Source organism: Callospermophilus lateralis, chromosome 9, assembly GCF_048772815.1.
Source record: "Callospermophilus lateralis isolate mCalLat2 chromosome 9, mCalLat2.hap1, whole genome shotgun sequence".
In the NCBI taxonomy this organism is placed as follows: Eukaryota; Metazoa; Chordata; class Mammalia; order Rodentia; family Sciuridae; genus Callospermophilus; species Callospermophilus lateralis.
This window is the reverse complement of record NC_135313.1, coordinates 38,558,433-38,576,328: the sequence shown is the minus strand read 5'-3', so window position 1 is coordinate 38,576,328 and position 17,896 is coordinate 38,558,433. Positions and strand designations below refer to the sequence as shown.

Below are 17,896 nucleotides of genomic sequence, written 5' to 3'. Positions count from 1 at the left end.
AATTAAGAGCCAAAATTAGTAAAACAGAGAATAAAAAAATAATACAAATGATCAATGAAACAAAGAGTTGGTTCATTGAAAAGATAAACAAGATTGATAAGCCCTTAGCAAAATTAACCAAAAGAAAGAGAGACAGAAACTCAAAGTTTTAATGTTTTCTTTCAAATGTGGAAGCTACAGTTAAAAAAAAAAAAAAGGAAAGGGGAAGAAAAGGACAGAATAACACAAAGAAGTTATCCCATATAAATTAATAGATAAGTGAAAGAAGTCTAATAGAGTAGACAAAGGAGAATTGGAGAATTGGAGAATGCTTTTTCTATTTCTATAAAGAATGATGTTGGGATTTTAATTGGAATTGCATTGAATCTGTATAGTGCTTTGGGTAATATGGACATTTTGACAATATTAATTTTTCCTCACGCCAGTTATCAAGAATACAGACAACAAATGTTGGCAAGGATATGGGGGAAAAGGTTCACTCATACATTGCTGGTGGGACTGCAAATTGGTACAACCACTCTGGAAAACAGTATGGAGATTCCTTAGAAAACTTAGAATAGAACCACCATTTGACCCAGCTATCCCACTCCTTTAAGTCCCAAAGGACTTAAAATCAGCATACTATAGTAATGCGCGCAGCCACATCAATGTTCATAGCAGCTCAATTCACAATAGCTAAACTGTGGAACCAACCTAGATGCCCTTCAATAGATGAATGGATAAAGAAAGTGTGGTATATATATACATATACAATGGGATATTAGTCAGCATTAAAAGAGAATAAAATCATGGCATTTGCAGGTAAATAGATGGAGTTGGAGAATATCATGCTAAGTGAAATAAGCCAATCCCAAAAACCAAAGCCCAAATGTTCTGATAAGTGGATGTTGATCCAAAACTTGGAGAGGGAAGGCATGGGAAAAATGGAGGAACTTTGATTGGGCAAAGGAGAGGAAGGGTAGAGAGGGTGCATGATAGTAGGAAAGATAGTGGAATGAGATGGACATCATTACCCTAGGTACACGTAAGACTGCACATAGGGTGTGACACTACATTCGTGTACAAAAACCAGAGATATGAAAAGGTGTGCTGCAACTGTGTACAAAGAGTCAGAAGGCATTTTGCTGTCATATACACCTAATTAAAATAAATAAATAAATAATGAAAATAAAAAGAAAGAATGGATGGGTTGGGGGGCAAAAGAAACACTGAGAAGCTAAGGGTAGAATGAACTTATCTCAACATCATAAAAGATATACAGGAAAAACCCAAACTCAATAGTGAATGGGGAAGAACTGAAAGCACTTCCTTGAGAATTTGGAACAAGGATGCCCACTCTCATCATTCTTATTCCATGTAATAGTAGAAACTCTAGCCAGAGCAATTAGGCAAGGGAAAGAAATAAAAGAGATACAAATAGGAAAAGAAGTAAAATTATCACTGATTGCAAATAATATGATCTTATACTTTAAAGACCCCCCCAAAAAAACTCCATCAGAAGATTTCTAGAGGTGGTAAATTCAGCAGAGTTGCAAGGTACAAAAATCAATAGCCCTTCTGTATACCCATAATGAATCCACTGAAAAAGATATTAGAAAACAATTCCATTTACAATAATCTCAAAAAAGCAAAAACCTATGAATAAATCTAACTTCGAAGGTGAAAGACCTCTATAATGAAATTTGCAGAACAATGAAAAGAGAAAATGAAAAGAATATTAGAAGTTATAAAGATCTCCCATGTTCTTGCATAGGCAAAATTAATATTGTCAAACCAGCCATATTGCCTAAAGTGTTATCCATATTCAATGCAATCCCCATCAAAATACTAATGACATTCTTCACAGAACTAGAAAATAAAGGTCCTTAAATTCATACAAAAGAATAAAAGACTCATAATAGCCAAAGTTCTGAGCAATAAGATCAATGCTGGAGATATCACAATACTTAATCTCAAGTTCTACTACGGAGCTATAGTAACAAAAACAGTGTGGTATTGGCATAAAAAATAGACGTGAAGATCAAGGAATAGAACACAACAGGAATAGAAGAAAAATCCACACATATATAGTCATCAGAGTCTTGACAAAGTGCCAAAAACACATTGGAAAAAAGACAGCCATTTTAATAAAAAGTGCTGGGAAAACCGAATTTCCATAGGTAGAAGAATGAAACAAGATTTCTTTCTCCCTGAACAAAACTCAACCCAAAGTGGATCAAATACCTGAGAATTTGACCAGAAACTTGGCAACTGCTAGAGAAATTACAGGGTCACCACTCCAACATGTAGGATTAAGTATTGATTTCCTTAGTAATACTTCTAAAATTCAGGAAATAAAACCAAATATCAATAAATGAAATAGCATTGAGTTAAAAAGCTTCTTCAGAGCAAAGAAAATCTATAGAAGAAGAGAAAATCTTTTGGCAGCTATTTCTCCAACAGAGAATTAAAGAACTCAAAAAGCTTAACAACAAAAACAAATAACTCAACAAATAAATGGGCAAATGAACTAAAGAGACATGTCTCAAAATAAGAAATACAATGACCAACAAATACATGAAAAAATGTTCAACAGCTTTAGCAATCATGGAAATATAAATCAAAATTGCACTGAGATTTTATTTTACTCAATTTAAAATTGCAATTAACAAAAATACAAATAGCAATAAATGTTGGTGAATAGGTGGGGGGCAATTTACTCTTATATTTTGTTGGTGGGAGTACAAATTTAGTATAATCACTGTGGAAGTCAGTATAGAGTTTCCTCAAATGATTAGGAATGGAACTACCCTAAAACCCAGCTAAACCACATCTAGTATTTGTCCAAAAGAACAGAAATCAGAATAGTATTGTGAGACTTGTATTCCGATTCACAATAGCCAAGTTATGGAAACAGTCTAGGTGTCCTTCAACAGATGAATGGATAAAGGAAATATGGTACATTCACAGGATGGAATTTTACTCAGACATAAATGAGGATGAAATGATATAATTTCAGGTAGATGGATTGAACTGGAGAACATTATGCTAAGTGAAATATGCTAAACCCCAAAATTCAGGGGTTATTTTTGCTTTCATATGTGGAAGCTTGATAAAAGAAAATAACAATAAGGGACTCTCACAAAAATAGAAGGGACATAAACAAAACAGGAAAGGGACAAGGGGAAGGAGAGGGGAGGAAAAGAGGAGGTACTTTGGGCAATGAAATTGACCAAATTATGTTATGGGCATGTATGCATATATCACAATGAATCCCACTATTATGTATAAATATAATGCATCAATTTAGACAATTTAAAAAAATACAAATAGAGCTGCAAAATCTAACCAGGTTTCTATGAAGATGGAAAACCTAAACAGTCACCAGATATCATTATTTGCCTACTTCTGCTAAAATAATATAGGTTCGAAACCTATATTTATGATAGAATTATGATACTGATATTTAATCATGCAAAGCAAAAACTGAGAAGCAGACTTAGACATGACTCTATCCTTAAAATAAAAGATTAAGGCCATGAAAAAATCAATACCAATAGAAAACAGCAATCCTGCTCTTCCTTGAAGAACATCTGTAAAATCTATTTGTACCATTTCTATTATTCTCTAGTTATATAGATAAAATGGTTTATTTGAATCTATATCTTGGTACTAGGGATTGAACCCAAGGGCACTAAACTGCTGAGCCACATCTCCAACCTTTTTTTATATTTTGAGACAGGGTCTTGCTGAGTTGCTTAGGGCCTCTATAAATTGCTGAGGCTAGCTTTGAACTCATAATCCTCCTACCCCAGCCTCCTGAGCCACTGGGATTACAGGCATGCACCACTGCATCCAGCTGAATCTATTTCTTAAAGGTGAATACCCAATACAAATGCCATTCTTTTTCATTTAAACAAATTAAATTTTAAATTATACCTTGTCTGCAGCTAAATCCAATTTGGCATTCAGTGTCTGAGCCTTCTTCAGGTATCTTTGTACATCCTGAAGATCTCCAAATGTATAAAATTCTTCTGCCTGTTTGGCATAACTCTCCAATTCCTCCACAAACCGTTCACACCGCAACTAATAAAAAAAATTTGCGTTAAAAATGCAAAGGAGAGCAAAGGAAAAGCTGCATTGAGATCTGAGAGAATTCTCAGAAAATAAATTGTGTTAGAGAGGCACATGGTGGCAGCAGAGTGTGTTCCAGAGTGAACACAGACAATGTGCAAGAGATGAGAGATGTACAGGAGCAGAGCGTAGATGTTGCTTGGGTTTACAGAAAAGTCATAAGCAAAGAGTACAGAAAGGTAGGAGATAAGGCTGAATAGGTACACAAAGGTAAGTCACAAATCATCTTCATTTGAAAGATTAAAACAAAAACTAAAAGAAAATGCTCTGGTCACAATGTTTAGGAGAGTTTTAGTGATTATGAGGTATGAAGGGACATTTTGCCAAACGGAGCATTGATGTTCAAGCAATAAAAAAAAAAATTAAAAATATAAAAGACTAAAAATAGTACTATAAACTATATAAGATTAACAGTGTTTCCTTTTTCATTAAAAATCTTATATGGTCACAGTCACTTGTGGGTAAAATCTTCCAATGTTTTCTTCCTATTCCCTTGAAAAATCAAGAAATGACCCCACATTGATAATAGGGTACTCAATTGTTAAATATCCAATAAGCAGAAATCCAATATATGTACTATCTTCAACTAAGATTTATAAAGTAAGAAAGCTCAATATATGACCTGTGAAATAAAAGATTTGGCAATGTTATGAAAAGTTTAAAATTCAAAATAAAAATAATTTAAAATATTAAAATACCAACCTTAAGGCCATCTTGATATTGTTCCGTTTTCTCTTTAATAATTTTTCTGTGTTCATCAAAAATTTCTCCCATTCTTCCATACCACTGGAAAACATTATTATTTAACCTAATGTCTGCTGGAGAAAAGTTGGCACACTCAATGAGGAAGGCAAGGCAGTTTTTAGAATCCACTAATCTATTTCCCAATTCAACCATATCAACCGCCTCCACTTTCTGGATATAAGCCTGAAGGAAAACAAAAATAACAAAATGAACTGCTTATGTCAAAAAGTAGACATGGTAATACACTGCATAAGTATGTGCAGACTTATTAGAGGTGAAGGCTTCTGGTTTAAACTAAAGGACTGCAGCTCAGATCACTTCTCCCTCCCTCCCTTCCAAGCACCTCACCAAAATGGCAGAAAAAAAAAAAAAAACTTAGAAAATACTTAATGACATACAAAAAGCAATGGGGAAGTACAGAGGAATGCTGTGGGTTGCTGGAAGACAAAAGCAGATGCTCTCTGAGTGATTTCACTTATTCTTTCAGAATTCCATTTTGCACGACCAACTATATGTCAAGACCTGTGCTAGGTGCTGGCAATGTAGAGGGATAAAGAACAGAACATCCTCATGAAGTTTGCAATCTACTTGGAAAGTGAAACTGCACCTCAACAGACACAACTACTGCTGCTGTAGAAAGTAACTTCCCACAAAATTAAAAAATGACCCCACACCATCAATATACTATAAAATCACTCCTTAATCATCCAATATGTATATTATCTTCTACTAAAATTTATATTATAATGAAGTTACAATATATGACCTGTAAAATGAAGCAGTTGGCAATGCTACATAAAAGCTTGGTGTTACCAAAATGAAAAGGAAGTAACATGAAATGGTGAGTAGACTTAAAACACAGAAGTAACATGAAAAACAATCAAACTAAAACTTATCTAATAATTTCAGTGCCATAAATTCTATGCTTAAAACACAATATTTTTCAGAAAATTACCACAGAGATTTTTAATATTTAATAAAATGTAGATTTTACAAAAAACAAAATAAAATATTTGCTGAGGAATTAAACATTTGTTGATAAAAATGGAGGGATAACCATTCATTTGAGGTTGCCTTGAACAGTTCTTGTTTATATCTGTAAACATGGTAATAATTATTAATAATGCTCTCAAAAATATTCTGGTAGACAATTGCATTACTTGCTCTAATATTTCACCTCTCCAGCAGGCCCTGTAACGTCCTCTCATTCTGACTTGCTTTGGTCAATAGAATTTAGCTATATGATACAAGCAGAGAACTTGAAGAGCACTCAGACAATCAGGTTTGCTTGTCTATCACGCTATGAGAACAAGCCCAGGTGAGCCTGCCGAAGTTTGAGAGACAAGTGGAGCAAAGCCAAATTTCTGAACCACAGTTATACTAGTCAAACCAACTGAGAGCTGACTGAGCCAATGTAGTGAGTAATCCAACTGAGTGATGAGTGACCCCATCAAAACTAGAAGAACCACCCCAGGGAGTCCAGCCTAAATCACCAAATTGCAGATGCATGAACTAAGCATTTTTAAAGTCCATATTATTTTTAGTTTCTGTCTCAACTTTTAGAATGATTTGTTTCTCTGAATTATCGTGTCAATAATGAACTGATGTACAACTATAATGTGTTTATATAGACAATACCTTCATTTCCATTAGTTCTGCTGTATTTGGAGGAGTGCTTAGAGCCTTTTCAGCTATTTTCTCAAATTCTTCACATAATCTAAAACACCAGACAAAAAAAATCAATCTTACAAATTCATGATCAAATTTCATTTCAAAATACACTCCTGTTTACATAGTGTTTTGCTGCATAACAAAGATTATAACTTATTTATATGACATCTAATAAATTAAGTGCAAATTTTTGTTCATTGGCTTATTGTTCAATACAAATTTAGGGATCATCTATTACATTTTCAACTTCAATATTACGTGACAGCGACACAGAAGTGACGAAGCTGTAGTAATGGCCCTCAAGAAGCTCAAAATCCACTATGAAGATAGGACTATAAATGATTATTTTCAACCTAGAGTTTTGAGGGCTCTAAAAGAAATTTAGTTGAGATGGCCCAAAGAAAGGGAGTGATTAACTCCACGTGGAGAAAACAGTTATAATGGACCTGCATGCTTACAAACTTCTGGTAATATGAAAATTTTTCTTACTGATTAGGATTGTGGCCAATATAAATGGTGAACTTACTTCAGGGTAGGGGGTAAAAAGAAAGAAAAAAAAGAGTAGCAGGAGCTAAGGAAGTTCAGAAAAATTCTGGACTATAAGGTGAAGGAGACAAGAATAGTAATGGTAATGATGTTGGGTTGAAGTCGGGCTTAGAAGATGGAAGAAGGATGTGCACACATTTGCAAACTTCAGAGAAAGAATCAACAGAAAAGAGGAGGTCTGACCTCTAGGATACTCCAGGTCCAGAGTGATAAGAGGTAATGTGTGGCACCTACAGTTCGAAAGGCAGATTCTGCCCTCTAAGAATGTGACAGACAGCTATGAAGGGCTTCACATAGAGGTGAGTAAAGCATGCAGGGGCAAGAAGTTTAGATCATTCTATCTCATGGTTCCTGATATGTCCTCTGTACATCTAGTGAGTCTGGCGTAATTAAGAGAAAATGAGAATAAACAAGTAGAACATGAGCTCAGTGAGCATTAAGAGGCAGTGAAAGCAACTATGAAATTAAAATAAATATTCCACCCACTAGGAAACACTGTAAGTAAAAGGCATCTTCTCTCCTAGTACTTCTAGAGGAAAATGTGCTTTAAGCTAAAAATATGATCTTGTTGCTAGCTAAGCTACCAAGTCCTGGTCTTTTCTCACTAGCCCTCCCCCTCACCCCTCTGCCCTCACAACGTCTATGAAAGCATCACAAACCACTCCTGGTTCTTGGAATATGCCATGCCATTTCATACCTCACTGCCTTATATATATTCTCTTCTCTACCTGAAATTCTTTCACCTACATTGTTCTCCTAGCACATTCATCCTTCAAAATGAAATTCACACATCGCTTCCTCTTTTCAGACTTTCCTAATCCCCCCCAACCCCTAAACACCACCCTGAAAAAAATATCAATCATGTCTTTCTCTGTTCTACTTCTGTGCTTCTGTACAGAATTTACTGCACCTTACTATAATTTACCAATTTGTATTTTATTCCCTTTCTATATTGTAACTTCCTTCAGCAGTTGCATTCACACTTCATAGAGTCTGATCCTATGCCTAATACAGGATAAGTTAAAAACAAACAAACAAAAACGACAAAACAGAAAGAAAAAAAAAACTTCCTTCAGGCTTTTGTACATCTTAAGATAAATATTTTTAATGATCTATTTTTCTCTAATACCATAATCATAAAAAATGGGTCAACTTTCTTAAAAATATCCTGGGTTGGTCAAGAAATGAATTTCCAGTTAACAAACTTGTCATGCCCTTTAAGAGTAATTAGTAAGGTGAAATTTTAAATTTGAGAATTCCCTGAGAACCCATAACAGCTATTGTGTAAATCCACTTTGAAAACTCACTTTGTATATTGATTACACAATTTAGAACATCTGATGTTAGATAATATCCATATGACATGTGCAAAAGAAATGCAAACAAATTTAATGCAACCTTAATTTATACAATTAGAAAACATTAGTAGTGAAAAAGAAATAATATTAATAATCACATCCAGAAATGATACTTAAAGCCAAGTAAAAATACATTTGGCACAATCTTTTCTTCTGAATCAATTATGACAATGCACTAGTCCACTACTTTAGTTGTGTGATAGTTTATTCTGTTGACATTCCCTCCTAAATAAAAATATATTCAATATCACACAAATACCTTGTATTTACTTCCTGATGATCTGTGAACATTTTTGCTATAAGTTTCCCACAAATATTATCTGCTCGCTTTACCAATGCTCTGATTAATTCTTCACAGTGTATTTCAAACATTCCCAAGCGAATACTCTGAAATATATTAAAAGTTTAATAAACATAAAATGGAGTAAAAATTAATGAGATTCCCATATTTTGCCAATCTCATACGGTTGATTTTTGTAAGTATGATCTAATAAGGTTGTTGTTTTTTCTTCAAATATGATGCCTAGAGGGTTTTCAGAATTCTCATTTATATTTTACAACTATCTTCTAGATAAACATCCTTGAAATTGTTATCCTGGAAGCCAATTCTTTTAGAATAATAATAGATAAAAACAATTTGGAGACTGAGTTACTACTAAATAGGTAAAGAGGATTTCAAATGTCCCATTTGCTCTGTATACAAAATATATTACAGGGGCATGGTAGGAAACTAGAAGGATGTTGATTAAAAAAAAAGAACAAAAGAAGAAAATTTTTAGTTACCATTATCCTACTAGGCAGAAGTAAGCAGGGGATTGGGATAAAGTTCATGAGATTGAGAGAAAGAAGGGTTAAATTATATGAAGGTCTTACAAGATAATGTCTCCACTACACGAGCACAAGAACTGTTATCTGTCCTGTCTGCCGCCTAATACCCAGGGCTTATCACAATGATTGGCATATATCCTAAACTTGATAAATTTGTTCCTAGTGATAGTAATGCTCTAATTCTTTCTCTGTATGTTCTAAACTACATGCTAATAAAAAAAGGAGAAAGATTGTTGGGTACAGATAACTGTTGCACAAAACGAATCATTTACCTTTCTAGATGTGTACTGTATTTCATCAATTAGTTTTTGGTATCTGCGAATTTCTTCTATTATTCTCTCATAATTATGATTCTCTGCAAGGAAATCATCAGCATCTTTCTCAGCTTGTTTGGTAATTAAAAAGTCATATTTATCATAGAGCCTGAGGTGTTCAGTAGGTGCCACACTCTCTTTCATAATCACCTCCTTAATCTTTGCTTTGTGAGCTTCGACAATTTCATCCAGAATTATGGGCTTCAAAGTTGTTGGTTTAGACTTACTTTCCTAAACAAAGGTGGGGACAATGTAAGTTATTTCAAATAAAGTAACCATATCATTTGTCTTTGTAAAAATACTAACCTTATGATAATATTGCCTTTCTTTTTTAATTTTTATTTTCTAATCTCTATAGGAAGATATTCATTCTAATCACTGCAGGGTTTTAAAATCTAGGTTTCATAGAATATTTTGTTTTCCTAAGGCTAGCTAGTTGTATTTTGTTTTTCTGTATGGATCAAAGAGTAGTCACTTGAAATCTATACAAAATAAGATTTAGAACATAAAGACAGAAAAATCCACATTTTATTTGTGCAATTGTACATGCTAGCTTTATAAGGTTATGTCTGCATTGTATATTATTAAAAGAAAATTCACTAGTTCTATGTCATATCATCATACATTTTAATCCTAGAACTTCTTGACCTTCAGGAGAAATTTATCTAGAACAAAGAATGACTGTTGACTCATTCATTGACCTTCAATCTTTGAGCCTGAGAACAGCAACCAGACCATACTAAAATCCCTAGTTGCATACTTTTATTCTGCTATCATAATCGGAATAGCAATGGGTATGAATGGACCAGATGACAAGTTTAAATAAGCAGATAAATCTCAATTCTTTGCCTCTATTCCCTTCTCAAATATGAGGACAAGTAATTATGTTGATATAGTTTATTATCTGAACTTAGTAACTCTTAAAAATATTTATGCTCTGTTGTCAAGAGGAAGAAACTTTTAACTGTAACAAATGAAAATTAGTGTGAATAGTCTAAAACATTCAAAATGGTCACATCAAAGGATTCCTTAAGAGAACTGTATAATTTTCTGTCAGCCCCGGGGCATTTGCCTGCAATGCCCTCTAGTGTGCATTTCAGAAAATCACCTTGCTTAGAACTGGTGAAGCTTCACAAGAATATTAATGAATCCAGCTACCTTTACCCCTGGGCTTAGTAGATGCTTGGTTCTCATCTTTTCTGAAAAATAAATTTTAGGATAATGCAATCTATATCACATGATATACTGTATGCAATGTGAAATTATTTATTCTTGTATGAAACTCATTAATATTCACTATAGAATGTTTCTTAAATTTACTAACAGTCTAAGTCTATAGATTTATCTTTCTTAATATAATTGGATACCAGGACTTCAGAACTACATTAGAAAGTGTTTTTTAAATCTAATCAGCTCCTGTCAAGAGTTAGAAGAAATGATATTTTGTATGAAACACCTCGTGTGCTCTAAAGCATATCAAATTAGACTTGATAAAGTTACATGCTTGGACTCAGTGCACTGGCTTCTTGCAGGTTTGCCTTCCATGAAAAAAAAAGTGTATTTTTAGTTCATTTTCAGTTCCTATCAAAAGTTGTGATAAAACAGAAACATAAATTCCCCTTTTGCAATTGCTGTCAAAGATCATTGAGACTATGTGCAATTATCTTATTCAAGACACTTTATTATCATTTGTTTCCAAATCTGATTGATTTCACGAATCACATAAGGCTAGGGGTAGTGGTCATGGTGAGCCTTTGAATTTGTATTTTTAAAATATCACCAGGTAATATTCATACATTACCCTAGGTATCATGCCCCATGAAAAACCTTTTTCTCAAAATCTGATACCAGGAAAAAATATCATTCTCCCCTGAGAAGTTTAAATTGATTATATTAATCCTAACTTAAACTTGTCACATTTTCATGTTTTTAGAAATCAGGAAGATTATAGCCATATTTTATAACCATAAAATTATAGTAATTGTACTCATTTGGATAATTACAATTATTACTTTTATCTATTTAGAACTTATTAATTCACCTTGGTAACTTATTGTATATGTGTGTTATTCATATGCTACCTCAAGTCTTACATGAAAAAAAAATGTAATAAAGGAATTGAATTTCACAAAGGAAAAAGTGAACAGTTACGTTTCTTGAGTGACTTCTATGACAACATGAGAAACAGATATCCATAAAATGACTAAAATTATCATTTATAGTATATACCTAAGGAAACAAAAATTTAAGGGGCCAATAGGAGAGAGCATGACTTGAGATAGATCACAGTCTGCAGAAGTGAGCAGCTGCCCTGGGAACGGCACTGACCTCCTTCTCTAAGCTTCACTTTTGAGTCTCCAGCAAGGTGGAAATAGGAGGTGGGAAGTAGCTGTGGGATGACAAACTCTCAGGACTGAGCAAGGTAGGAAGTCATATTTCGTACTCACACATAAAATGAAGAACAATGAAAGGTAACACAATAAAATGATGGTTCTGAGGAGACAAACCTTCAGAATACAAAAAGGTGACAGAATCCTTGCATGAGGGGAGAAAAGGAAGAGAAATGTCCTGCTTTTGCCTGATTTCTCAGTGAAGGAAAAAAAATGGCTGCCTTAAGAATTTAGAACCCTGAGCTTGTTCTCAAACAGAGTTGGTAATTGGCAGTGTTATTCACAAAATTGTTAATCAAGGAAAATAATAGTTAGTTAAAAATAATTCCATGGTCTATGTTCAACTCCCAAAGAATCAACTTAAACCACAACCTCAAAGACTTTCCTGCACAAAGTTTATATATATATATATATATCTCCATCCCCATAATAATAAAGGAAAAACATACAGAGGAAAGAACACTAGTAACAGGAGTCAGCAAACAGCAGAATTAGAATAGCAAAAACTATATATATACTGCAATTATTAAGTATAGAACATAATGGATATTTAATGTGTATAAAGAAAAGTAAAAGCTTAATGAACACATGATGATATACAAAAGATTATCAAAAATGATGAGGCCTTCTTGAAAAATAAATGGAATTCCTGAAAAAAAATTAGAAACTCAGAAGTGAAGATAAAACCCTTAATATGCATAATTTCACAATCATAATGTTAAGTGAAATAAATCAAGTCACAAATGATATAAAAGATGATTTTTCATATTTATACAAAGATATGAAAAATCAAAACAGAAATTGTTTAGATATTTATAGACATACAGAGAGTCTATTTTTTAAAATTATGAATAATAAATCCAAAAGTCAGGATAGTGATTATTCTACTAAAAAGTAGAATAGGGATCTAAATAGGAAGGAGCAATGAGGGAGAGCTTTCAATTATCAGTATCATCCTTTCCCTTAAGATGGGCTATAGCTAAAACAGATGTTAACTTTATTACCATGTAAACCTTTACATACTAATATCCTGTACTCTTTTGTATGGGTGAAATATTTGTAAACTACTTAAAAATAAAAAGGCAGGAGAAAACTACAGATTGGAATTGCCACCTTGGAAAACTTGTAAGCTTAGGAAATCTTCAGGCATGGTTGTTTAATGTACTAAAGTGCAGTGACTACTGTTGAAATATCATAGATGGGATCTACGAATTTAAAATATACAAAGAGGAGCTCACTATTTGTGGAAAAAAAAAACATATAAGAAAGGTAATCAGCCACAAGATAGTTTTACAGAGCTAGAAAAGCATAATGGAGGTCTACAGAATTGAATAAGTGCTATAGCAAACAGTATGAGACCCACAGTAAACACTCATCAACTGCTTCAAACCCCATCACAACTTTAACTCCTTCCCCTTAGTGGAATAGTAGACTAGAAATATGTGTGTGTGTGTGTATGTGTGTGTGTGTGTGTGTGTGTGTGTGTGTGTGTGTGTATATATATATATATATATATATATATATATATATATATATATATGAATGATAAGTTGATGGAAAATGATAACTGTTTTTAAACAAAGCTTTCTTATAAGCCAATGTTACTGAGCCATTCATAGTCTATGAAACAAAGAATACCTGTCTACACTTTCAGAAGTTATTTCAAGTGAATACCTTATGCAAATTAAAGCAATCAGAAGTTTCTTGTTACTTACCCACTTAGAATACAATTTTGTCTCAACTCTTGGCACAAAACTGACAGCCTTAATCATGATAGCATAAACATTTACAAGGATATCTATATAGTCATTAAAGTCAGGTTCAAATGTAATGGCATCATTCTCAAGAATCAGCCTCATGATGAAACCTGGATGTTCAAAAGCTCTAACAGAATCCTACAAAAAATAAAAATTTATATATGTATATGTATATATAACATAATATTCATATTAATATTCATAACTAAACAACCATACACACACACACACACACACACACACACACACATATAGTGATAAAGAGCACACCAGTTCCAATTACAATACATGGGAAGCCACCCATACTTCCTCTTTCACCTTAGACAGTTAATCCAAGGAGGAGCTCTACAGGAGAAAGTAAGAGTGATTGCAAACTATATTTGTTTGTATCTACTATCCACTTGGCCTATAGGCCAACTATAGGGTCAAAGTACCAGGAAAAAAAAAAAAACTTAGAAGATGCTTAGTAGCATGCTTTAGGATCATTCAAGAATAGGTCCCAGGCAAAACATTCCAATTCCAATACCCTGTTCATACTATACCTAACAAAACCTTCTTCTAGAAAGAGGAAAACATTCCTCATGAAAACTCTCCCCTGCCTCTATGATCCAGGTATCCTAATTATGGAAATTTTTTACTTATTTCCCTTAATCTTCACTGATAATAATCATATATCCTAAATATGCAAGTTGACACCAATTTTGGGGGGGAGGGGTTCTGGGAATTGAACTCAAGGGCATTGTATCACTGAGTCACGCCCCCAGCTTGATTTTGTATTTTATTTAGAGACAGGGTCTCATTGAATTGGTTAGTGCCTTGCTTTTGCTGAGGCTAGCTTTGAACTCACAATTGGACACAAACTTTTTTTGACACCAGCTTTTTAATTTAACAAATAAGCACAATAGATCTAAATATGTATTCTGTTTTTTTCACTGGTAAAGATATTTTGTCATTTTCCTCTCTGAAAGAAAAAATAAGTAAGTTACTAAATGCATATTAGTGTACTCAACCATACTTACAGGGGGTTGTGCAATTAAGTCTGTGAAATCTTGCATGGAGGCTAAAGTGAGATCCTGCAGCTGTAAAGTCATAAGTGTAGCAGCACAGTTGAAAAAAGATTCCAATTTGGCACTGTTGTCACTGGTTGGCAATTGCTTTTTTTTATTACCTTGGTAATAAATATTCTGTACTTCTGGAAACCACCTTGAAAGAACAAAAGACTTTTAAAAGTCAATACTCTCAATGAATTACTCCTTTTACAATAAGCGTTAACTGTAATTTCTAGACATCCAAAGGTCTTCATAAAGAGGTATATTGCTATGTGACATTATCCACTCTCAGAAATGTAAGTGCTAGAATATTTCACTTCTCCTAGGAAAAGAAATTTTAAATCATAACTAATAGAAAATGACTCATTGATGTGATGCTGTAAGACATAAATCTAACTCCTGGAACTATGATTCCAGCACTTTTTAAAGAAATATGAGAACTAACTTTATTTGCTATCATGAGATACTTCTCTCCAGTCTCTTAAATGTTCTCCTTGGAATATATCTGTTAATTTAAAGCTATAATGTGGACAACTGATTAAATCAAGGGTGAGTTTATAACAAATTAAACCCAATTAGTATTTAATGGTATTCACTTCCATAAATGATGAAATACAAATCAACAAAATCATATTTTATTTTCACATTTCTCTTAATGTGACATCCTAAAAGAATGACTGATCCAAAACAAAGTTTAAAATGTGTAATAAAAGAATAATCAGGGACTGGGGTTATGGCTCAGTGGTAGAACGCTCACCTCACATGTGTGAGGTCCTGGGTTCAATCCTCAGCACCACATAAAAATAAATAAAATAAGTGTGTTGTGTCCAACTACAACTAAAAAAATAAATATCAAAAAAAGAATAATCAGGCAATTTCATATGTAGTTACATCATGATGATAACAAGTTGAGTTTTCAGCTTATATAACTATTGTTCAATGCTACAGGATTAGAAAATACTGGTGCCTTCTTTGATGAGAGATAATGGATCTTTTTAAAGTAGTTAATATAGTTTCAAGAGTCATCTGAATGTTCCTAGAGAGATAATCTAAGCTTTAAACATTCTTATTCATCCTTTTAACAAATCCATATTTAATGTCTACATATATGCTAGGAACAGTGTTCCAGGAGATATAAAAAGATATGACATCATCCTTTCTCTCACAATAATGAAGGCAATGTGCTTTCAATAAAAACAGGTATGAAGTCAAAGGATAGAGAGATCATTTTCCATTTAAGTACTGAAGAAGGGTTTATAGTGAAGATATCAATTTTGTCAAAGAATAGATAGAAATAAGAATAAGAAAGCCCTGAGAAAAAGAAAGCAGAAGTCGGATAAAAAGTAAAATGAGTGGGTAGGTAGTGCTAATATCTCTTATTTCACTGTCTGAAATAGAGATAACAGATGATAAAGATAATACACTAAAAAATGAGAAAAAAATAAACAAAGGAAAGCCATTTGGAGAACTTTGGAATTAAAACCAAGAACTTAAAGACAGGTACTCAGATGAAGCCTGGGCAGACGCTTCTATGGTGAGGCATCTCACTGGTAAAGCAACACATAAACACTGGTAAAGCAGCAAATATAAGGAGAAGAGGACCATACCAAGAAAGGAAACTGAAATGCTTCCAGTAGGTTTGGGCAAAAGACAAAATAAGGTTTGGATCTGTAGGACTTGAAAAAGGATGACTAAATGCATTTAAAATATTCATTTACTCATTATCTTCAAAATACTTATGATTCCCTATTATGTGCAATAATATTTGGAGTACAAAGTATTTTTCAGTTCTCAAAGTGCTTATAGGCAAGTGAAGGAAAATAGGGACATACATAAAGAAATACAAAAGAAAGAAGTAATGAGAATAAAGATCTGGAAGCATCCAGAAAAAAAGAGATCACTTCCAAAGAGGCAACAGTGAAGATTTCATGGAGGAAGGGTCACTGAAGTGAGGATCTAAAGGACAGAAGAAAGAGTTCTAAGGATCCAAGATGGCAGGCCAGAGGGAAGCAGCATTCTGTGTTGCCCCGTAGCTGGGGTTTCAACTAGTGGAATGATTAAAAAGTAAAAGGGGTGGGGATGAGGGAGATACACTTTAGAGACAAATTTAGAGGGCAGGAATTTTGAGGTCTAAGGACAAGATGAGGAAGATAAGAATAGACACCCCCATCACAGGAGCAGACCCCAAAGGAGATTCTTGAGGTGTGGTCTCCCAACAGGACCAGTGGGTGCCATACCCCACCCTCCAATTACACCCAAGATCAACCCTCACACCTGGTAACCCCCACCACCCTGAGGGCGGAGATACCAACTAAGAACAGAACACCCCACCTACTGAATGAGAAGGAAAGGAGGAAAGATACTAATCTCTAACCAAAACAATCCTTGTTTCTTCCTTCAACATTTTTTTTTCTTTCTTCTCCCTCTTTATTCTCCCACCCTCATATGCCCAACATATGTGAAACCAATACTTTGCTTAAATTAGGATACTGAGGACTGAGACAATTGAATAGGATATTACAGTTGTGTTGTATATATTTTCTTTCTTTTTTTGTTTTTTTCTCTCCAAGTTTTACTATTAACATTTTTTAAATTTTTCTTAATATATAATGTATGTTTGTTTTATGTACTCTACTGTCTTCCCTCTTACTTATCTACCCAAGATTACTACCTCTCTATTGTCCTGCTACTAATCTTCTTCTTTAGGTTTCTAAAGAGGATTTCTAATAACTCTATCATCATCTCATACCTCCTCAGCATATCTTCCTACACATCACCCCTGGTTCTTTGTCCACCACCAGAAACTGTAAACCTTTTTACAAACTTACTGATTATATTGTAGATAATAATTGAATTCACCATTTGTGTGCATTATGACCAAACTGTAAATGTCTTAATAACAACTATTTGTTTTTAGGTGGTATTTTTTTTATATTGGGATCTGTTAACATTGTCCTTCCCCTCAAAGGAAAGGTATTGGAACCCTACAGGGGTACAATAAGCCTATAGGGTAAAAACAATAATGCTGTAGTTCCACGGAGATAGAAAGGGAGACACATGAGCAACATGAAAAGACAAGGGAAGAAAGTGCCCCAAACATAACAAGATACCATATTATTAGAATCC

General features: G+C 33.7%; 1 protein-coding gene across 1 annotated transcript in view; it reads right to left on the bottom strand.

The window, feature by feature from the left end:
• The window catches only part of Dnah7 (dynein axonemal heavy chain 7), a 289,014-nt gene that overhangs the window by 207,825 nt on the left and 63,293 nt on the right, over nt 1–17,896 (bottom strand). The window contains exons 10-16 of the mRNA XM_077110312.1: nt 14,741–14,924; nt 13,680–13,859; nt 9,533–9,805; nt 8,692–8,819; nt 6,496–6,574; nt 4,816–5,040; nt 3,919–4,065 (exon numbers count right to left, since the gene is read on the bottom strand). Coding sequence (XP_076966427.1) covers nt 3,919–4,065; nt 4,816–5,040; nt 6,496–6,574; nt 8,692–8,819; nt 9,533–9,805; nt 13,680–13,859; nt 14,741–14,924 — 1,216 coding nt within the window. The remainder of the gene's footprint in view (nt 1–3,918; nt 4,066–4,815; nt 5,041–6,495; nt 6,575–8,691; nt 8,820–9,532; nt 9,806–13,679; nt 13,860–14,740; nt 14,925–17,896) is intronic.